The sequence below is a fragment of the Denticeps clupeoides genome, chromosome 2 (genome assembly GCF_900700375.1).
Source record: "Denticeps clupeoides chromosome 2, fDenClu1.1, whole genome shotgun sequence".
NCBI lineage: Eukaryota > Metazoa > Chordata > Actinopteri > Clupeiformes > Denticipitidae > Denticeps > Denticeps clupeoides.
In genome coordinates, this window is record NC_041708.1 from 22,133,184 (window position 1) to 22,157,030 (window position 23,847).

Sequence of the window (23,847 nt, forward strand, 5' to 3'; positions counted from 1 at the left end):
TTCCCTTTTAAAATACTCTAAAAATAGCTCCATTTGCACTTAAATACTGCTGCGGTGCTCCAGCACGTAAAAATATGCACTAGGAAATATAACGATTACTTCTGGCTAGTAGTCTATATAGTACCAAATGCAGTTTCTCATGACATGACACGATCCATGACACGATCCATTCCATGCTAGCGCCTAGTGATTCTAAAAGAATGAAATAAAAAGCAAAGGGTGCAACATATATAATGAATCGCGTGGCATTTATAATGCATACCACTGCACTGCTGCATAAGGGATATCATGATGATGATGTGTTCACATGTGCATGTGGCAGAGGCCGGTGTGTGGAGAGTGAGCAAGAGAGGTGGGAGGGTGTTGGTGCAAAAAAATTACAATAATTAAAAAAAAGATCAGAGAGCATGTGCATCCCGTTGGTGCTCAGTTATTGCTGCATGATAAAACACAGATAAGCCAATAAGATGCTCTTAAAAATATTGCTGTCCATTCCCATTTCTCCTATTGGTTAAAAAAGGCACTGCTGTGTGGCGTTCCATCGACCATCAAAGCACAGTTTAAGTTATGATCGCTACACACATAGGTGAAGTCAAAGAAGAACACACAACGGGCAATAACGGATATAAAATTACACACTGTATAAAATATTTCTTAAAATAGAGCTACTTCACTTTCTACACAATGAAGGTCGCTTGATAGAAAAATAAATACATTAGATGATGTTTTATATGTGCATATGGGTGCAAGTACACATATGCGTGTGCATGTGCGTTTGTGTGTGTTTTGTATGTTGGCATTAGCTAGCATATTGCATTGATGCCCCTAACGTTGCTTGCTGGGGAGATGGAGGCGAAGCTAAAGGTCACAGGTGAGGATCTCTGACACATACACACAGGCGTGATGTAACTAATGCTCTATCCACCTACACCAGCACAGACGACGTCTATGTTCACAATGGAAAGTGTGTGTGAATTGGCAAAGTGTGTAGTGTGTGTAGTCCAGCTGAGAGGACATTACTCAGACTGTACACTGAATTGAGTTCAAGAGATGTGTGAAAGTGCAGAGTGTTTATTGCTCTACGTTAAGCAGTGCTTGTGTATTGCTTCATGGAGTGTCTGTGTGTGTATATGTGTATACATAGTGTCAGAGTGAGTCAGTAATCCACAGTGATCTCAGTCACATTGGCCTCTTAAGAACATTGTCTGCTCATTTAATGCAGAATTTCAGTCCATCTGAGAAGATAACACTGTCCACTGGTAAAACCGCAGTGAAGCATCCAGCTTCACTGTTTCTGTTGCCAAGACCAGCACGTTCTGTAGCCGTGTACATTAAAATCCTGCCTGGTGGGGTTTTGGCATGGACAATAAGCGTGTTTGGCATAAATGCTGGGTACATTTGGCATCTGTAACACGGATGGAAATGGGGCAAAAAAAAAAAAAAAAACGCCTCCGTTGTGCTTGGAGGTTCACAGGCCTGAAAAACACCTGGAATACATTCACATGAACCAGTCAGATTAACACTGATTCGAATTCAACGCCACATTCGTAGGTGAAATATCTGTGTGTATTCAGTGTGTCCTGAAACAGCACACACACACACACACACACACAATTGCAGCTTTGAATTTGGCGCTGCGGCGGGGTCACAGTGATGAATCCAATGTCTTGGCATCCTTGGCTACACTCGCTCCACCCGGCTTGGATCATAAGAGTCTAAAATAGAAAGAGATAAAAAAAGCTTGATCAATACATGAACATGTTCCATCACTGCACTGGGACAACACCACTCTGCTCAGCAGCTCCATCTAGTGGTCAGCCAATGATCAATCGTCATCTCCTTCTGGAGAATCAAGATTCTGTGACCTACTTTAGTGTCTGTGTGAGCATGTGTGTGAGCATACACAATCAGAAATTCTGCTGACCAGGTCCCTCTGAGGCACCTGCCCAGTTTTCAAACTGAAGTGTTTCAGGGTGCATGCCATCAGCACACAAATTGTCTGTTTTAATGCATACATTATTCACAGACATCAGTACAGTGTTTTACAGCTGTACCAAAGAGAAAAAAAGAGAATTCAAAGAGCTGAAAACCAAGCAATGGCTTAATGTAGGATTAGTATATTGTCAATTTCTCATGCTGAACCTGTCATACAGACCTCTGCAGTCCCTGCGGTCCCACCTGTAATGGCAGTGAGGAGCCACATTGCACAACAATCAACTGTAAGGCCAGTTGCAGGCTATTTCATATGCAGGGAGGCTAATTAGAGTATTTTTGGCATGTTAACCACATTGGTTTTTGTTATAGAAGAGCCAGTACGTCTCTGTAACATTTACAGAAGTGGGGCAGCTGGCTGGTGCAGGTTTGTGCGTCCGGACTCCCTCTGGAGTGAAATCAACACAGCAGGCAAGGCTACAGGACGACCCCAGAGCTACACTGTCACCACCAGTTCATACGTCACCAGCATACAGTCGTTTCGTCGGCCCCTCGTGAGACTCTGCTGTCAGTGATACTGAGCAACAGCAACGTCATGAGCAGCGCACCCCAGAGAGCTTCATCTGAGTGTAGATCACTGCTGAACTTCAAAAACCGCTCATGTTTTTTTAATGCATTCGAGATCTAAGCGGAATACAGGACAGTGAAAAGTTCTGGGCTACCAAAGAAGTCAATTAAAAAAAGGAATTAACTAAAACTAATTCATTCACCTTTAACTCTTTAGCCTAGTATCTAGGAGAGGGGTCACCCTGCATGTTTTTTTTTGGTTTTACACTCATTTACCACACTTAAAACATAGTTTAGTTGAAACAGGACTGATGGAGCCAGAGGCGTGGTCACACTGTATGGCCTTTTAATGATTTGCATATGTGGACTTTGAGTTAATAAGTAAGTTGGGTAGAGTTAGCATAGCGCCGCTAAGTTAGGGTGACCATATCTCCTCTCGGCCAAACATGGAGAGTTGTCTGGGTTTTTGAGGTGAACATTCATCACATCATGAGCTTCCTATTTGCATATTCATGTTAGTAATAGTAATAACAGTGTAAATATGCTGTAAAAACACATGTAGAATCTTCACCTGCATGTAGAATCTTTGCTAGATCATAAAATCTTCGCAAGCATGTGGAATCTTTGTTAACACATACATAGGTAGCACAAACTTTGCTAGCACAAATGCAAATGAAATACATTCCCTTTTATTTTATGCCATTTAGCAGTGGCCCTTAGTCGCAACTTAGACTGTCTTTAGCAGGTACAATCTTCGCTAACCCCCTGCAACTACAATTGTCACTATCAGTACCAATAGACACCCCTAGTCCAGAATATTAACAAGATTCAAAATACGCAGACAGCCTACCAGAATGTGAGCCAAGGTCTTGTAGCTCAGCCAGTGGGAGGCAGATTTCTCTTTTGGGCACAATGTTGGTACGAGGGAGAGGAGTTGGGCGGTATCCTGTGAGCGGGCAATCTTTCTTCTTCTGGTCCTGTCCTTGCCTGTTTTGTTCAGTCTTATCATCATTCAGGTTGTGTTGTTCCTCCTTGCCCTCTACTTCCCTGCCATTATTGTCTTTCTGGATTTGATTGGGTCCTTCCTCTCCGTCCTTCTGTATGAGCATCTCATCCACATCTTGCTCCATTTCTTCAATTGCTTTCTCCAACATCTCATCTCCACTCTCCCCTTCATGGCAAATTCTAACTTCCATATGTTCAACCATCCTTTTCACTTCTTCTAAATTTCCCCTGTCCCTTCTTTCTGAGGTTCTATGAGACATTCCTATACTGGAATTGTGTTGGTTCCATTCTACAGCATCCTCAGCTGGAACAGGAACATCCTCAGAAGCAGATGTTTGACTTTGCAAGGCCTTAAGCCTCATGTGTGCATCCTGACCCGTCTCCACACCACACAGTTCCTGAGTTGAGTCATCAGGCTCTGCTGCTGGGAGGGACAGGGGAAGTGTACTGGGTGGAAACTCGGGTAGTTCCAGGCTCTGTCTACTGTTTGCATGATGTACCCTGCTTCCCATGTTCACTGCTTCCTGCTGTGTTCGAAACAACACCAACTTGTTTTGCACTTCCTCAAACTCTCGATTTGTTTGCCGGATCTGTTTGCTTGTGCTTAGCTCCTGAACTTCTCTTCTGTTAACGTGCCTTTTGGATTCTACTTCTGTGCCCTGTATTCTGCTATTCTGATCAGCTGATACTAGAGACTCGGCTGGCACAGTAATCCCCAGTATCCTGGCAGCTCTCTGCTCTATAGACTCATGCTCAGGAATGCCCTTGGCACACTGCACCTCGTATAGGTTGCTGAGGTCCTCACTTGGCAAGCTGTTTGCTTTCTCCTGGCTGAGCAGGGTTGCCAGGTGATGGTCAGCCAACGTGAGCTCATTTGTCCAATTGGAGGAATAAGAATCTAAGTCATTGTCCTCCTCATTACCTTCCGATCTAAACCTGAAACGATGACGTTTGACAATGTGAAGGCTTGATTTGTTATCTGAGGGTGATGCAATTTTCTCCAGTCCTCTTCCAATTTCTTTTCTGTTGTCATTTAACCTGTTACAACTGGAACCACTTGTGTTAGCTGGACAGCAGGGTGGTGTGATACCCTCTGGAGAGCTGACATTATGTGGACCTGTAGTAATCTCAGGTGTTGGCTGGGGGGCTGCACCTTTCCCTAACTGGCTGATGAGCAGGGGTATCCCTTGCCTCTCCACTTGGCAGGGTTCGGGAGTGTACACTGTGAGCCCCACGTTTGTTAGAAGGGACTCTTTGGGTACTGGGATGCCTTGACCCTGAACTTGGGAGTTGCTCCTCATGTCTTCTATTGTGTAGTCTAGGTCCTTTCTATTAGGATCTGTCTCTTCAATTTCTGGCCTTTCTGATATTGTAATCCTGTTTTTTGTTTCAGATGCTGCATTCCTCACCTGGCCACATTCAATGTCAACTGCTGGGATCCCCCAGTTATCCATGATTGGACCCAAGTCTATACTGGTGTCGGAATGGAGGGTATTCTTTAATTCTTTTCTTGTTGAGGCTGTATCACTCGGCTCAGCTCGGTAGTTATTTATGACAGGAGTGCTCTCGAAGGTTTTATCTAGCTTTTCTGGGTTATTTTCAGATTTCTTTGGTGCACCAATTTGGTCCTGAAGCTCTTTGTTGATAGATTCCAGTTCCTCAATAGCATCCCATGGCCTTCGGCCTACGGGCTTCAGAAGGAACTGTCCAAAGGCCTCCTGATGGTCTGTAGGGGCTGGTCTAGATAGATTGTGTTGGGGGGAGGTGCTGAGAGTGGAGCTTGACTGGACCACAGTGGTACGAGAAAAAGCACTGTTGTTTGAAGGACTAAGGTTCTTCTGTCCTTTCAAAGGGTAACCATAAGCACTATCCCATGTCCCCACACCATTATTTATGGTGTCTGAAGAGGGAGGGTTGTGTGCTTGTCCCCTGCTAATCTCTGGAGACCCTGTTTGGGTCTCTTGGTTCCGATACTGGTTACCAGGCCACGACCCTGCATAGCACAGCTCCTTGTCTGCTGTTGCTTGCAGAGACCAGACATTCACAATCTCTTTCCTTTGAGGAGCTTTGCTTGAGCTTCTAAAAGATGAAGAGCTACCAGTCTGCGCTTTGAGCTCGGTGAGATCTGAATAGCCCCTGGTGCTGACTGAAAGATTCTGATTCTGGCACAATGGAGCTGAGGAGATCACATTCTTACTTGTTATGCTATCATTGTTGTTCTGGTCCAGGTTCTGTCTACTGGCCTGCATATTAATAGGCACAGACACCAGGCAGAACATAGTCTCTTTCACTTTTTTCTTTGAACGTTTCTTATTGTCAGCCTCAGTTTCAGGCTCAAACGTCTTCACCTTCGTTATGGTCTCTGTATAGCCCCGCTCTGAGTTGAAATTCTCTTGAGGTGCAATCACTAGGCTTTGCTCTGCTGGATATACATTGAGGTTCAGGTCTGAAGTAGAATTCATGTTATCTGTCCCTCTTTTTAGGCTGTTTGGCCATTGCCCCTCATTCACGATGTCATTATGAGAAGATTTAATAATGTTGGAGTTGCTCAGGGTCTCTTCTGGGGACACAAAGGCACTATCTTCTGATATTGTGATGCCTGGAATCTCATTCTGAATGTTTCGTATTTTGTCTGCATCTGTTAGGAGGTTCCCTCCCATCCCAGCACCTGAAATGTGTTTCACACGTGGGTCATCAAAAGGAATGTACTGAACACCCCCCTGCCCATTGTCAGCGTATACAGGATAGACTTTTCGACAAGGAACACTTCTTCTGCCATCTCGAAATTGGTCAGGCCACGAGCTCCCTGTCTGTCTTCCATACCACTGTGCCACCTCAGCCAACATAGACCCATGATGGTATGGATCCATCCTATAGTGATATGACCCTAGGACATCCCCATAACTGTGATGGGGGCCACTGATGATTGGCTGTCTCCGATAGGAGGGAGGAGGGATGTACCCAGGGGGTGCCACACCAGGCCCTCCCATGTCTGGGCAGTAATATTCTTGTCTGGACTCTGCTCTGGAGAAAGGCAGGGGGGTTCTGTCCCTTGACTGAGGTGCCGAATATCCTCCAAAGCTCTCAGCCAATGCTCGAGTTTGCTGGTGCACCTCATACGATGGCGGTCGTAATGGGCGGCTGAAGCGTGTTTTAGAGGGAGGTGCAGAGTTCACCCCGTGACGTCCACTGGAGACCCATTGCCCCCCTTCACTATGGTGGCGTGTGAAAGTGTCTCGGGGTGAGTGTCCATTTGAGCGGTACCCCCCAAAAAGTTCATGGCTGGAAGGGGAGGTGCTGAGGTAGGATAGGCCATCAGTGGGTGGAGCCATACGTGGCAGTGACTGGCTCTTTGTTTTGGTTTTTGTGGGCACAGCTCCCTCTGCTGTTTGAGGCCGGCGCTGCTCATGCGCCCATCGCTCTCCCTCACAGCTGGAAAGATGGCGGGCCATACCACTTGCTGGACGCCATTCCTCACTTTGCAGGCTATGCTGCCGTCGCTCGGCCATCATTCTCCACTGCTGTAGTGCCAGGTCCCTCTCAGGGCAACGACCACTCTCTGGCCTCCTCCGGCGCTCTGGCCTCAGCTCTTCAGCCTCATGATTTTGCCGTGTGCCTTCTGAGAAGATGGTGGGTGGGGCCGTTGGTGGCCGTGCTTCCCTCAGATCAGGGTAATCTAGCAGTGCGGTGAAGTCTTGTCCCCGCCTCCTCCAATATGACATGCCCCTCTCAGTCTGTAATTGTCTGTACAAACTCCTTTGACCATCATAGTACCTATAAGCAAAAACACACAAATGTGCACAAAATCTTTAATGCTTCTCCCACACAGCTATACACATTCACATGGTTCTAGCCCAGAACACAAAAGAAAGAAGGTACTTTGACCTTCTGTCTCTTTAATACTGGTCACTTCATTAAAACAACACAAAATACCATGATTTTTACCCACTGGTTAAAAAGGATATAGTGCATAGCCTCCAAGGGAAAAACATGCATGCATATAATAACCTCAAAAAAGACACAACATAAAAAGAGACAACAGCATAAAAACCAGAAGGGTCTCCATCTGCTAGGCTCCAACATACCAGGAGTGTCTGAGCTTGCACTAAATATTGTCTGATCTTGCACTGCATCTCCAACTGCATATTTAACAGCAAATATATTTTTAATACCGTGTTAGATAAGAGGTGCTGGGGAGGCGGCAACGATGCAATCCTAGAGCTCATGGGAAATGCAGTTTTACTGATGTTTCGGCTTGCGGGTGTGAGCACGCTCAGCAGGGTGCCGAGCACTGTCCCACAGCAGCACATCACTTGCATGAGAGAGGGAAAGCGAGAGAGCAAAATTGGGGAGAAAGGATGACAGATTAGTGTGAGTGTGTTGGGGGGGGGGTTAAAACGGGGGGAAGGAGGAGGAGAGTGACTAAAAGAAGAGAGGGGAGAGTTACAAGAGAAAATGGAAATTAAAAATGGAAACAGAGAAAGGGAGGGACGAAAGGCAAAATAGAAAGAGGGGAGTGACAGAGTGGGAAAAGGAGGGGAACAGGGAGTAAGAAGGAGGGAGGGAGGTTCTGTTGGTATGATCCAGTGTTGCTGTGCAGAAGTCCTTGACTGATTCCACCTTTACATAACTCGTCTCTCCTCCCAGACCGGAAACCAATCTAGCTCAGGATGATGACAGTATTCACACACACACACACACACACACACACACACACTGACCCTGTGTCTGAGCTGAAAGCTTCACCATGGTTGTGTGTATTGTCCCTCTCTGTGTTGGATTTCCCGCTCTGCACCGATCTGCTGCTGCCTGCAGCGGCACTCTCTTTAACCGGGGATCCCTCTCCACCGTTCGTGCTTGGAGCTCTCCGGCCAGCGGTGGGGAGGGGAGTGGATGACAAGCGGGGTGCAGTCGATGGGGGGTTAGTGTTGTTTTGTGGAACCTTGTATCCATGCGAGATGAGCAGGTCCTCCACGCTGTACATGGCTCTCTGTCGGTGTGTGTTGCTGGTACCTCAGTTGTGTTTTCTACTTGCAGTTGTGAAGACAAGGGTCCTGGTACAGCCGCACAAGCGAGGCCATCACTGTGAATGAGAGAGAGAGACAGTTTACCATGGGGTTAAAATGATATTCCCGGTTAATCCTTCTCAGCCAAGTGAAGGATCAAAGTGTGAGGAGTTTGTGTTCCTGGTACTTACATCCCGAAATGATTCAATATGCCTGCTACCATCATTCTCCCAGACTAATCCCACCGACAAACACCCAATCCACACACACACACACACACACACACACACACACACACACACACACACACACACACACACACACACACACATGCGCACACACAGAAGTGATGGAAAACTGATGGAGTCCTGGAGAACTGCTGTATTTTGAAGACTCCGCTGGTGCTCATGTCTGCAGATGTGGGCCCTATTGTGATAAGGCTGCAGGGATTAGAACCCTGTGAGACGTTAAACATGACTAAGCAGGACTTCAATTCCATTACCAAACCAACCGGCTCCTCCTCCTCACAGTAACAACCACACAGTAATCTCATCATAAGAATAATCCCACAGAGGGCAGGCAATCCCACGACATATGCCCCTGAGATACAGATGCATGGGGGTTAGAGCCTTCTCAAAGAATTATGTTTATAACACACAACCACATAATCGCAAATTAAATTCATTATAGTCTTATCACATAGTCTGTGATTTCATGTGGTAAATCTGTGGGGGCATGTTACCTACCTGTACATATAAAAACCAAGAATAGTTGGAATATAGTTAATACTTTACAATAGTTTACAATTTATTAAACTAGTTTCCAGATGAATGTGAGATATTTAGGCGTCCCAACAATTCTATTTCACATTCAACTATAATTGTTGCCTCACTGTTTCAGGTAACCATCCACGCACCACTGAACTCTTTAATAGATATTGTGGGGCCACCCCACTGCCGCACCAAACATATCAGAAACCATAATTCACCAACGTAATTAAATTGTTCATTTCAAATACTGATTTTGTAAAAGTGTGGCTACTACCAAGAGTTACAATTTATAATTATTCATTATAATTTTTCATATGATTTATGATATGTGCATGACAAATGTGAGAGTTTAATTGTAAAATTTTTAAATATGCGTGTGTCACAATTCTGTGTTCTAGAAGCACAACTAAAGGTTATGGACATATTATGGACATATTAATGATGATTTTCATCTCACTGCAGACCAATAGTAAACTGTCAGTGACCTTGACATCTAACCACCAAATTCTAATCAGCTCCATTTTTAAATGTATTTTCGAAAAAGGAGAAATTCTCTCAAGGTGTTATGTAGATAAAGTGCGGACAAGAAAGGGACGGAGGCCACAGATTTGGTGCAGACGCATCAAATCAGACAACCACAGTCCTAGCAGTTTCCACCCTGTTTCTGAGCTGCGGCTCCTTTATTGATCAACAACAAGATCCAGCGTCTTCAGCAGAGTTCTGAATGCTTTAGGGTAGACACACACACCCACACACACACACACACACTTACAGTCAGGTTAAATACTGCTGTCAGGTCTGACACACATATATGCTATGGTAGAGTGGGCAGAACAGAGTTTTATTTTTGTGACAGATCCCAACTAGATATGGATAATAATGTCCTTGGACTGTGTGTGTGTGTGTGTGTGTGTGTGTGTGTGTGAGAGAGAGAGAGAGAGAGAGAGAGAGAGAAAGAAAGAGATGATCAATCTCCCAGCTCCCAAGGGCGTGTCCTTTCTGCAGTCTAAAACTCTTTACGCAGTAATGACACCCGCAGCACCATGAACTCAGTTATCATTCAGCCTACTGAAGACTGATCACTGCTCTTCAGGAGAAGGACGCGGCTCTTCAACCACTCAGGGTTTATGACCTGCAATTTTCTTTTCCCCCCGACGAAACCGTATACACTGTAATGGAGCTACCGATCTTATAAAACTGACACCTACTTCTTTCATTGAATATGTCCAGATTTAAAATTTTCATGCTTCCGTGGAGGTAGACTGATTGCCAGGAGAAATGTCAGAAACTGCTGATGCAAAATTATTGATACACTTTTATCAATGCAAATGTGAGAATCCTAACCTGGACGCAGTGTATCTCATAATGGATCACAAATCACAAAACAACAAACATGACAACCGTTTTTACACACAGTTATAATGCCGTTGCTTCTAATCCAGTTTAGAACAGAGCTGTAAAGAAGTGGACAAGGAATGTGGGCCAAACCGCAGTGGAAAGAACTTCATCAAAATAAAGCCCACGTCATGAAGAAAAACAATGGCATGCACACACCCTGTTCCAAAAACCACTTCCCACACACACACACACACAAAAGCTTCCTTGTGACTCAAGAACTAGTGCCACACGTTATACACACATCGACCCAACAAGACATTCTCATCACTAGGGAATAAAGGCCAGATATTGCAAACACACACACACACACATGCCCATACTATCCAAGGTTAACCTCCATTCAGCAAAGAGGGGAATGAGTCTATAAAATATAGCTGAGCTACTACAGTATATTGCACAATGTGTGTGTCTTCAATACACCAGGACAAAGTCAAAATATGCCCTCCCATTTAACAACAGTGCACACACATGCATATGAACACAAAAGCAGATGGTCCCAACTGCCCAGCAAATTAAGGTGTATGCATGCCTTATGGCATTCTATTTGTACATTTTTTTGTTTTGGGATTTATAGGTTCACCAGTTTACCAACCAAAGTAAAGCGCCTTTTTGTTGGAAAAAGGACATGGTCCACAGAGGGCTGTTTTGAATTAGAAAATTCTTGTTGGGATTGTGGAAATGGGTGAATTTGTGGATGATGCTGGCCTGCAACAATCAGATTTCTGGCAACAGATATTAGTGTGTCATGTATTGACGGGACAGGATGGGTTGAGAAAGTAGTGTGCATGAGAGCAATTGTGACTATGGGCTCATCTAATTTTAAATTTTGTTTAAAAAAAATATAATTTAAGTTCCTAAAGTAGCCCCAAGTACTATGTCAAATATTGCGCTTTGTAAATAGGGCCCTTTGTGAATAAAGATTTCATGCCATAAAGAAACATTTTACTCTAAACTAAGCTGAAAGAATACATAAGACTCACACACACACACAGCCTAAGATGGCATGTATTCGGTTGATCAGCCCCTCTCTGAGTAAGTAAATCTCACAACGTCAATACAACACACTTCCCAAATTCAACGTCCTGGCTTCATATTCTGCAATTTCCCACTGTCATAATGCGATAGAAAGTCAACAGAGCACATCAGACAATGCCTACAGGGACAAGTGCCCGACATTTCAATAAAACCCTTTCTGAGACAAATAAATGGCAATAACAAGCTGTTGCTCACCTACCCATGGGGTTTCTGGGTAATTATGACTTGTCAAATGGATTCTGGCTAGTGAGAGATGACACCGACATACTTTATAAATCACAATCTCTATGATCAAAGGACCAAACAGGGTTCGGGTGGGGGCAAGATAATAACAGAATTAGGGTAGCATAGATATTTTACAATATTTACAATTGCTCTAGTGGTAAAAAGAATCCATAATCCATTGCAAACCTTACTTTCAAAGTGATTCCATGTAAACTTCTGATATCTTGGGAAAAGATAATACTTGAGAAATATTCATATACTGACACTTAAATGTGAAGGTTTCTGACCACGTACACATTTTTCTGAATTCACACAGACCAACCAAAGACTCAGGGAAACCAAAAGCTTCAGTATCTCAGCAAACCGCCAGAAACACTGGTCACAAATTCTCCAGTGTAGAAAAAAAGCCCAGTGGACCACATTCTTTTAAAAGGTTTGGATTGTCATTCATTGTCATTGTGAAACACTGCAGCACAGCAAACAAAATGTGTCCTCTGCTTTTAACCATCACTCTTAGTGAGCAGTGGGCTGCCATGAAAGGCGCCAGACCACCACTGCCCCGGAGAAACTCCGTATTCGCCCATACATGTTGTATCGTGTGGCTTAACCATTTTTCATACCCATCAACCAATTTCTGAGGATGGGGGCATCGTCATCCTCTCTGAAATACCAGGAACAGATGGTTTCAAGGGCAGATGAAGGTGAACACTCACAGGCACTTGGCACTGATTTGCAGTGACCCTTCAATCCTAATTGGACCCAAACCCTGCCGCAAAATATCCCAATTTAATAAGAATATATATTTCAAGCACAGACTTCAGACTTCATGGCAAAGAAAGGCTCCACTGAGAACTCTTCAGCAGAACCTAAGTGGGTCCTGTTTGTCTCCTGAGAACCAAAAGTTTAAGCAGTCAGTCTGCAACAGATTTCTGCCGCCCTTGAAAACCAGGGCCGAAGGAGGTTTCCTTACTTTGGGGAAGTAAGTTTACATCTTGGCGTTATAGTTTTATTTTATGAATCTTCTGTATGCATTTTTACAGTAAAGCCAACAACTGCCACATTTCTGTTGACAGCAACAAGTTTGCAGTCAAAGCGAGGCGGCATATGAGCCACTGTAGTCGGCTCATCTCCGGTTCAGACGCCCGTGACCCCAACCTGCCCCCAAACTCACTCCCACACCCCAGCTCCCCGCCAGACTAACTGCTGACATGTGGCAGTTTGGCGTCAGAAGGCCCCCGCTCCATGATCTCGGTTAGCATGAACGCTTCACTCTAATTATCGTGCAACTCAAAAAATGGGAGAGGGGTGAAGAGAAACGGCCCATCTGTCCACCATATGCCACCATATGATGGCTCGGAACAAGGCAGCCCGGACCTGTATGACCTCAACTCCGATGTGGTCTTTTCATGTTCAGTTACGAAAACGATGGGTCGTACTCAACAAGCAATGCATATTTATCCATCCACATATGTATAACATCCAATTCAATAGGACAAGATTTCTGGTACCTACTTCACTGTGCTACACAGAGGTCATGACTTTACTTTACTTTACTTTACTTTATTTAGCAGACGCTTTTATCCAAAGCGACTTACAAGAGGAAGACACGACATGTATCACAGTTCACAGTGTCATCTGTTGGTTCACCAATATTTCTCAGTAGTTTTTAACATAACCTGAAAACCAGTGGGAGTATTACACTCTACACATTTAATATTACACATTAAAAGCGGGTTCAGATCCCGCTAACTACCATTGTGTCCCTGAGCAAGACACTTAACCCTGAGTTGCTCCAGGGGGACTGTCCCTGTAACTTCTGATTGTAAGTCGCTCTGGATAAGGTCGGCTGATAAATGTTGCAAATGTAAATGTAAATGTAAATGTAAAAGAAAGTGACAGTCATTGTGAAACATTGCAGCACAGCACATGGTGGCACAACAAAATGTGTCCTCTGTATTTAACCATCACCCTTGGTGAGCAGTGGGCAGCCATGACAGGCGCCCGGTGAGCAGTGTGTGGGGACGGTGCTTTGCTCAGTGGCACCTCAGTGGCATCTTGGCGGATCAGGATTCGAACCGGCAACCTTCTGATTACGGGGCCTCTACCTTAACCACTAGGCCAATATGTAATTCAACTCGACACAACACCGTGCCTATCATGATCCGGTCCGAAAGGAGTTGTCATGTTTCATGTTTGTCATGTGTAATGTTCCCTAATCGTTTTCACCTTTGTCTAATGTATAAAGCTGCTCTGTTTGTTTCTGTTCACGGTCGGGTCTTTGTTACATGTTCACCATGTTACCGGATGTCTCCCCTGTCCTGTTCTTCACTCATTAAACCCCGGTTGCGTGACGTCTTGTGATTGAGTCCTTCTTCCTCGTCCTGTTTCGTCATCATCTCCGTTCACCAGCCTCATCATGCCAGATGGCTGTGACAGTGCCCGGGGTTGATGAATGGTTTTAAAATACCAAGAATCTCCCAATATCGAGTAATCTATTAAACGATGTCCGAGTTTAGTAAGCTATTGTGATGGTGAGATATCAGTACACATTTATGGGCAGCATTTTCGGTCAGTGACAAAAAACAGACAACAGCTGCCTATGGACGATGGAAAACCGCACGGTGGTCTGGTGAGGAGATGCCGAAAGCGGGGCGAAGCGTTTCAGACGTCAGGCTGTGATGACTCATGCAGCCGACATGTGACGGAGCAGACGGGGCTGTGGGAGGACCCACTGGGTGGGGCTCCAAGTCTGAGGATCCATGCAGGTGGAAAAGGCTGAAAACAGAAACCTCGAAAGACGCCGGGCTAATACATCAGCTGTCACGGTCACACAGACTTTAGAGACAACTTGTGAAGAGCGGTGGGAGCTCCATGTCTTTCTTTATCACCCCCACCCCCCAGGAGCAACATCTCTTTATAGTAGGACAGCAATGGCACAGCCTCCCACTGATGAATTATTTCATTACAGCTTCCAGTCTTAGTAAAAAGTTCAGATAAAAATCAGCCGTTGCTCCTGAAGGTCATGGGCAAGAACGCAGGGACCAGAGCCTTCCGCAGATCGGATCTGATGGGTGTAAGCAGGCAGGGTTTCTTGGGCTGCGCTTGCCCAAAAAAGAGCATCATGGGAAAGCAATTAAAAAAAAAAAGAAGCTTGCTCTCGATTGCCAGACATTTCAAGGATCATCTTCGTCTGGAGAATCAGCCCTCGGTCGGTGGTTTGATGAGTTGGAGAGCTCCTGCTGGCCCTCTGCTTGGGGGGGTGAGTAATCCTCACCGCTGAAGACGGGCCAAGACAGAACCTCAGCTGTATCTGTGATGGCCCGTGACAGACGGGGACCAATGGGAGAGGACACCAAAGCTCAGGCATAACTAGCAGCAAGTTAACCCGTAAGCCGCCGGGCTCAGTCCTAATTAAATCTACTACACCCAGGTCCCACTAGGAACCAGATTGGCGTAGGGGCCTGGCTAATTATGTTATACATTTACCCGCTGATTGAAAGCCTCTTAACGGCAACCATGACTTCATTGAGAGAAGGAAAGCGAGAGGAGTGGTGCTGCAGGTCCTGCACTTGTAGACAAAGACTACATCGGGTCCAATTAGCAAGAGCTGACATTTAACACGGATGACTGAAGATAGCATCCAATATCTGACATGGTCAAGGAGAGAAAAATGCCATAACTGGCCTTGGGGGGAGGAAACTGCCGACGTGACCGCGGTGTCCTCGGATGGTGACTGAACGGGGAGACCTCTAGAGGCCATCAGGTGAATTGCGGCCAGTTTTAAAATAGCTCCCTGGCATCTTCAAGAACTCTGCAAAGAGCCAAGGCTGGAAAAAACAGGGACATGTCATGCAGCGCTCGTGCTGGGCAATAAACGAGCGTGAATAAAACTCGCCGTTCTTGTTAAAATGGCAGAAGAGGTGGCTGCAATCTCAGGACTTTCACATATATAAACACGGCAGACATTTTTTACAGCTCCTCGCTCTTGCTCTCTCTTTCAAACACACATACACACACTGATCGGAACTTAAAAGGAGCTTTATCAGCATCGTTCCAGGAGCCAGACCACCATCCACCCAAAGCGTGTCCCCGGGGCAGAGCCTCTTCCTGGCTAAACTGTCCTCTGGTTCTAGGCCAAAGGGGCTTCTGAACATGGTGAGTCATGGAATGGCACTGATCAAAGAAGCTCTGTGATGTTGGGTTGAAAGTCGAGGGTCCGCTGTGGGATCTGATTCCCTTGGAAATTTTTATCTTTTTATCTACCAGGTTTTCTGAAAATTGATTTAGAGTCAAATAAAAAATATATGTATTCAAACGAATGTCAAAAATACTGAGGATTCCCTAAGTTCAATACAGAACTACACCCAGCACACCTCAACAACCCAAAACCCAATCCCACTCAAAACCATGCACCCCCAAACCATCTCAATACACACCAAGCCCAGCTCATTCAACACCACGTGCAGACAAGCCAACTTACTGCAAACCGAGAACAACAGGCCCCACTCACTCGACACCATGTTTACACAAGCCAACTCAATACACACCACCAATACCCAACTTAGCCTGCCCCTTGTAGACCAGGCACAACTCAAGATACGTCCAACTAATTCTAACAGTAAGAGTTCAGGTTAATAGTGGCCTATGAACCAGAAGACCACAAAGTCCCAGGTTCAAACCCCACTTACTACCATATTTAACATAACAAGAAGCTGGGACTCATTACAGGAGGTGGGTCTTTTTTTCTGCCTAATCTGCAGGCAGAACCTTAAACAGGAGGTCACGTAAAAACCTCTGATCTTCAGAGAGCAGTCAGGGAAACTCGACCACATGGTTAGATGTTGATATCCTTTCCTCAAGATTATTCGGGTTTCTGTTGTGCTCCTCCAGCAGAATATGCTGATGCATGTACTTCCAACGTGATGATTATCAGTGGACCAGTTTTTGTTGCATATCATTATAATACCTCTAACGTGCACAGTTTTTAAACTTCTCAAGAACACCAGAGGACAGAGTATATGGCATCACTGGGACCTTCAAATTTCTGTTTTATTAAATTGTGGCACAGCTCTGTTACACAATAGTTAAAAAAATATATATACAAACTGCACACTCAACACCTCAGTCAGCCTCATTCAACACTTCACACTCTCTCACTCACCGGGCATCATTGTTCAGGGTCAATAATCCTCTTGACCTCCTGCCATTCTTCACACATTCGCCATTTTATCACCCCACCTCCCCACCCTTCCTCTGCCTCACCAGTTGCTACAGGACGTTTTTCATGCAACCGCCGGCGAGCCTGGTCAAGAATAAGGCTGGGTATAGGCAGCCTGTCGGTGCACCTCGGCTCCGACCGACTTTCATCACGTGCGGTGTTTGCAGAGGGACGCCGGGGAGAGGCCGGCGGCAGCCGCTTGTTGACCTCGCACCTCCTCACCAATTTTGACAGCGGCCTGGGACTTGGCTGCAGGCTCCGCCCACGTGGGCTTAGTGCAACCCACGTGGCAAATCTGTCTAAATGCCTGCGATTTCCCCCCCCCCGCTTTCAAGGAGGGAGAAAAACCAACCGAAAAAGAAAACTGACACCCGAGGCTTTGCCCTTAGAAAGATTTCGATTAATCACAAGACAAAAAAAAAAAGAGAGATGGAAAACGAGAACTAAGCGAAACAGAAATGAATGACAGGTAAGGTACAGCGATGCTCTCCAAGGAATAATTTAGTCTGGTTTGCGTGCATTTTTGTGTTTTAAAGCCAGAGCATAAGCCTGGAAAAGAACAATTCAGCAAGCGCGAACCCCCAAAAAAGTCCATTGAGGGGAACATTTGTCATGCAGGTGGCCATTTGGCCCAAAACTGCTGCAAAAAAACAACACTTCAAAGGGAAACGTCCTCGCAGGAGGTGACTTGAGGCTTCTGTAAGAACTTTGCGTGTCATATATCCCTGTATTCGTACTGCATGCACATCTGCACGCATTTTATTCACAGCTGTTGTTACAGCCCCATTCGACATGTTTGTTTCATGCACCTCCCGTGGCCTATTTTGCACTTAAAAAAAAAAAAAAAAAAAAAGATGCGTCTGAGCGTTGCGGGTGACGGCACCATCCAAAGAAGAAATCTTATCTGGTCTCGTGCAACGTAACGCGATGCGACGCCGTGTCGTGCAGGAATACCTGTCGCGCGTCGCGGTGTCCTGCAGGGTCCAGGCTGTGGGGACGAGCGGTCCATCCCGGGAATGCCGCCCGCAGAACGACCTTCTGCCGCCAGATCACGCCGGATCCCGGGCAGGAGGAGACGGGGGAGACGCGGCGGGGATTTGTGGGAACGATCGCCTCCGGTTCTCCGCAGAAAACGCTGCTCGGTGCGCGGCGCCCCACCTTCCCAAAAACGAGCAGCAACCAGAAGAAAAAAAGAAGAAAAAAAAAAGAAAGAACGAAAGAAAAAAAAAAAAAAAAGTTGCGCAGCGACCTGCGGTAAAACGACATAAAAAGCGAATAAAAGGAGCGACTGTAACCCCCCTCCTCCTCACCGGCCAGACAGCTGAGGAGGACTGGACTGGACTGGAGGAGGGACCGGCTGGAGGAGAAGTTCTCGCCGAGGGGATGGGCCCCGGGACCACGCATCGTGGGCGCACACACGCCCCTCCACGTCTCTGACATCCTCAGGATGCGGTTATCACACGCACCTCGTTTATAGGCCTTTATCGGTACGTTTTCTCTACTTGGTTCACAACTCATAAATTGTTCATAGGACGCCAGCCCACCCCGAACAGCATCCCTCTCGTCCCTTGGAATCTTTAAAAGGTTTTATTTAGCATTTTAATAAATTGCAGGAGTGCGGGATGGGTGGAGCACCAATGGGTGGTAGTAGCCTAGTGGGTAACACACTCGCCTATGAACCAGAAGACCCACTTACTACCATTGTGTCCCTGAGCAAGACACTTAACTGTCCCTGTAACTGCTGATTGTAAGTCGCTCTGGATAAGGGCGTCTGATAAAAGCTGTAAAAATGTAAATGTAAAATGGATGGATCTTCAGGAACAGCACCGAGTCCTTAAAGTGGTCCGGAGCGGTTCGAACTGCAGCCGGTCAATATGAAGCAAGCACAAACGCTCTAGGGCCGAGTGGGTAAATACAGTAAATGACCGCTCAGGGAACACACACACCTGAGTGTTTTCACGTCTGAGTGCTCTCGGTTGGGAGCAGTGCTCTGTTTTCCTCTGCTGAAAAGATGAAGCTGCGTCTTTGCACAATATTGACACAGATGTTGCACATAACCGAGTGCGGGGCCGAGGGGGGCCGAGGGGCGCGGCCTGCTGGCACCGCTGCTCGAGCTGCGGTGTTGCCTCGTGGCCTCGTGCTACGAATCGCCATCCCACTGGATTCCTTGATGTGTGCTTTTCGGCGCAGCGCCCACCTCCCCTCGGCACATTTTCATGTTTACAGTGAGACTCCCCCACCGGCTGACTTGAAATTACCTACTCGATGCTTATCTGCTTCCTGTAAACCTAGCCATTGTTAATCGCCTCGGGAGGAAAAGTTGGGGCTCCGCCCGTACCGTGCGCTGCAGGGGTGGCAACGAGAGGATAAATAATCACCCCCTACTGACCCCGCTGGCCTAATGCGCCGCAGATATGGGACAGCATGGTGCAGATGTACGCTGGAGGTCACCATGCCGTGCCCCTTCTTTTTGCCCCCCACCTGGCAGTGAAAGTGTCATACACAGCAAGCACAGCACAACAAAATGTGTCCTCTGCATTTAACCATCACCCATGGTGAGCAGTGGGCAGCCATGACAGGCGCCCTGGGAGCAGTGTGTGGGGACGGTGCTTTCATCAAGGGGACTTCAGTGGCATCTTGGCGGTTCAGGATTTGGACCCTTCAGTTATGACCAGCTAGGTCACCACTGTCCCACGGACACTGTCCTGTGGCCAGAAGGGGTATGTGTCTCTAATAAATTGGCTGGTAGTAGCCTAGGGGGGGTAGCACACTCGCCTGTGAACCAGAGGACCACAGTCACAGGTTCAAACCCCACTTACTAAATACTTAACCCTGAGTGTCTCCTGGTTGGACTGTCCCTGTCACTACTGATTGTAAGGTGCTCTGGATAAGGGCGTCTGATAAATTGCAGAAATGTAAATTGGCCGCAGAGTGCAAACAAGTCGGAAAGAAGCCAATCGTGTCGACAAAGACCTTCCATGGCTGCAGCATTAGCTCATACCTTCGTCCCGCTTGAAGTGGTCCCCAGTACTACACGTGCCAGTCAGATGTGGGACGCCATAACCTGCCACACGCAGATGCTGACATCAGCCCCACAGTTCGGTATTGTTCTGTGGTTCGCAGCCACACCAAGTAGGTTCAGCGTCAAGGGACCATGAAAAATGAACCGTTCGCAGGATCTCGTCTGTGGCCGGATGCCGATCCCAGCTCCCCTTCTATATGGTGCAGTCAGTTTATCTTAACAAAAATTAAATACTTCTTTCTGCAATATCACAAACCAAATGATTAATTGTCTCTTTTTTTTTTTTTTTAAATCATTGGTTCTCAGGTCGTACGCAGGCTCCCTCTAGTGACATTTAAAAAACATCTAAAGTTGAAAACAACAGGAGAACAGCCGTTCTGCGATAAACGGTTTAGGTAAATCAACATTTGATCAATGTCTCGTGACTTTGTGACTTTGTGACGGTACTGTATGTATTCTTAAGTGTCATAACAGAACACATTACATGGCATCTCTGCCTTTCACAAAGTATTACAGCCCAACCCTGCTTGTGGCTTAATTGCATTTAGCAGCAGCAGCCTCGGCCCGCCATTCCCGGAAGACCACCCCTGACCGAGTGTTCTCATTCTGACCGGCCGCATACGCTAGTAATCTTTACTTGAGCCTGTCTGGCTGCCTCATAACTACTTTTCATTACATTTCATTTTCATACTTACGGAAATCGGTTGCCACAAGCGCTCATTTTATGTTTACCAAAAAAAGAGGAAGGTATAAATACATGAGTGAAATAAACAGAGACTTTTTACAGGTCCTGCTCGACATAAATCTGGGGACAAGGTTCCGCTCTTCAAAGCCCAGCGGCCGAGAGAGAGGCGGCATAAATCTGCTGCTTGTGGGGCCTGATAAGGGGTTAATGGGCTCTGAAAGCCAGTGGGTCAGCAGGGCTATCAGGCTGGATTAAACCCTCCTAAACCTCGGTGTTGTGCGTTTCATTCCTGCATCGGCCGCACGGCTCGCGTTTCAGGCTGCCAAATATTTCTCCAGTTGAGAAAAAAATTATAAAAGGAAACTGTCTTTAAAAAAAAAACACAGGAATTCTTCAGACACTAAACACATCAAAGATATTTTGAGGGCTGAAACGTGGCCTCCTGCCTCGCTCCACGTAACGAGAACGTTGGACAGGGCCGCCTCGACACGCTAAGGTCAACACACGAACACTCGCAGCAAAGCGGGGCGGCTGGACGTACAATTCAGGAAATAGCTGTAATCGGAATACATGGCTGGGTTCCTACACACATACACACCAGCACCAGGCTGTGGGGGCAGCTCCTCTTCGTCTGGCCTGGCGATGGAACCTGTCATTTAAAGCCACTATTTTCAGGAACCTTGCAGCGTTCTGTGGTCACGGCAGCCACAGACAGTCACACATACACACACACTGTAAACCGACCCTTTTCCAAAAATCCCTTTTTCTGGAAACTTTTGTGGTTCTTACTGGTTTGGCCTGGACACACATATTCTGCTGAGATGGACAAGACACACACACCACACCACTCACCAGAATGGTTATATTGTATTCTAATTGAATACATTATAAAAGCTTGTTTTTTTTTCAATGCATTGAGCTGCATGGACCCACGATGACCCATGTTCCAGTTCAGATAAATATGATTATAAACTGACATTAATGAACCTGCACATGCCAAGTCTCTCTATTTTTGCTTTACATTTGTCAGCTTCCTTGTCAACGATTTATACTCCAGTCGGCACTCATGCGGTCTTCTGTTGCATAAACCCCTGTTTGACTTGACTTGAAACAGAACAAAACATTAGAAGTGAAGTGAAGTGTCGTGATTGTCACATGTGATACACAGCAGCACTGCACACGGTGCACACAGTGAAATTTGTCCTCTGCAGTGGTGAGCAGTGGGCAGCCATGACAGGCGCCCGGGGAGCAGTGTGTGGGGACGGTGCTTTGCTCAGTGGCACCTCAGGGGCACTTTGGCGGATTGGGATTCTAACCTGCAACCTTCTGATTACGGGGCAGCTTCCTTAACCGCTAGGCCACCACTACCCCATAGAAGCCTTATGACACCCAAAACTTTTATTAGTTTTTCACGATTTTTAATTTCTTGAAGACTCACTGACATAAGCTGCAGACAGGGTGTTTTAAACACACACACTGCAAACCTAGGCAGTGTTTCCTCCGGAAAGTACCAACTTTCTGAAGATCTGTGCATCACACAACAGAGCCCTTGTTCTGCCGGAACAGGAAATCCTTGAGTAAACGAGGCTAAATAAAGCCTCAGTAATAAACGAGCTCAATTGAAACGTCATTCAATTAGGCCTCTGACAACATTCAAATCTTGCCGACTTCATTCCGCAATGGGATCACACAACACACACACTATAAGACAGACACAGATTCTAAGAACATGGGACGCTCCCCATGTCTCCGCCTCCATCCTCCTGACGGCCTGCTGATGTGGGGACAGAGACGGGTGGGGGGGGACTGAGGCCTTCCTGTATCTGGGAGGCAGTCAGAATCAGACCACGAGGCCTGGATCTGGATCTAGGTGGAGGAGGACCCTCTGCTCTTGGTGGGGAAGAGTTGGGTGTGTTCAGCACATGAGGATCTGACCTGCTCAGCTCAGCAATACACACACACACACACACACACACACTGCAGCTGCAATCACACAAGCCCATTGATCTGCTTTGATGTTGAACAAGCTCTTGGCTCCGGCTACACACACACATATAAAAGAGCCAAGAACAAAATCACACACACACTCTCTATGGAGAAGTCAGCCAAGAACTGACACACACACACACACACACACACACTTTCATTTTTTTTTTTTTTTTTTTTACTCAGAGACAGTTGAATCAGGTGTGTTCATGCTGTAAGTCAAACAGAAACCAGAGCATCTCTGTGACCTTTGACCTTGAGAGAGAAGGATCTGGAGGACTTGTGGTGTTAGTGTGCTTTGGTCAGTGTTACTCTGTTAACTGGTTATGGCTTGGTATGACTATCATGTTCCATGATTAATAACATTTTAAAGAATATTTATTAGGATATTGATTCAATTCAATAAAACATGAATAAAAATCTATTGGTGTTAGAAATAGCTCATATGAACAGCTTAAAACCCTATCAAATGATGTTTAATGCACTGAAATGAATTAGTTTCACTGAAAAAAAAGATTTAGCATTTAATCAAAAGTCAAATTTTGGCAAGATCAAAGTTTTGTCGCCTATACAGAAATTGAACAAATTTACTGCAAATACAAAAATATGACAGCAAATTAAGTAGTGGTGCTGTGAGATCCAAATGTAATATCTTGTATGACTTCCATGAGTTTGCAGGACTGCATGCATGCGGTTTGTCAGGGATTCATACAAATTTTTGAAGTCATCATCAGTAATAGCAAAGAAAGCAGTACTGCATACCTCCCAGAGTTCATCAATATTCTTTGGTTTTGTCTTCCATGCTTTCTCTTTCATCCTACCCCACACATGCACAATTATGTTCATATCTGGTGACTGGGCTGGCCAATCCTGGAGCATCTTGATCTTCACCTTGAGGAACTTTAATTTGGAGATGGAGCACCATCCTGCTGCAGAATTTACATTTACAGCATTTATCAGACGTCCTTATCCAGAGCGACTTACAAATCAGTAGTTAC

The 23,847-nt window shown here is 45.9% G+C and overlaps 1 protein-coding gene across 4 annotated transcripts in view; it reads right to left on the reverse strand.

Annotated features, from left to right (window-relative positions):
* Positions 1 to 23,847, reverse strand: part of jcada (junctional cadherin 5 associated a) — a 27,092-nt gene continuing 3,245 nt past the window's right edge. For 2 of the 4 annotated variants that reach the window (XM_028969801.1, XM_028969802.1), the window contains exons 2-4: positions 8,226 to 8,587; positions 3,350 to 7,278; positions 1 to 1,715 (exon numbers count right to left, since the gene is read on the reverse strand). In XM_028969801.1, the coding sequence (XP_028825634.1) occupies positions 1,681 to 1,715; positions 3,350 to 7,278; positions 8,226 to 8,488 (4,227 nt within the window). In that variant the 5' untranslated portion in view covers positions 8,489 to 8,587 and the 3' untranslated portion in view covers positions 1 to 1,680. The other 2 variants (XM_028969800.1, XM_028969803.1) reach the window with 2 other exon arrangements.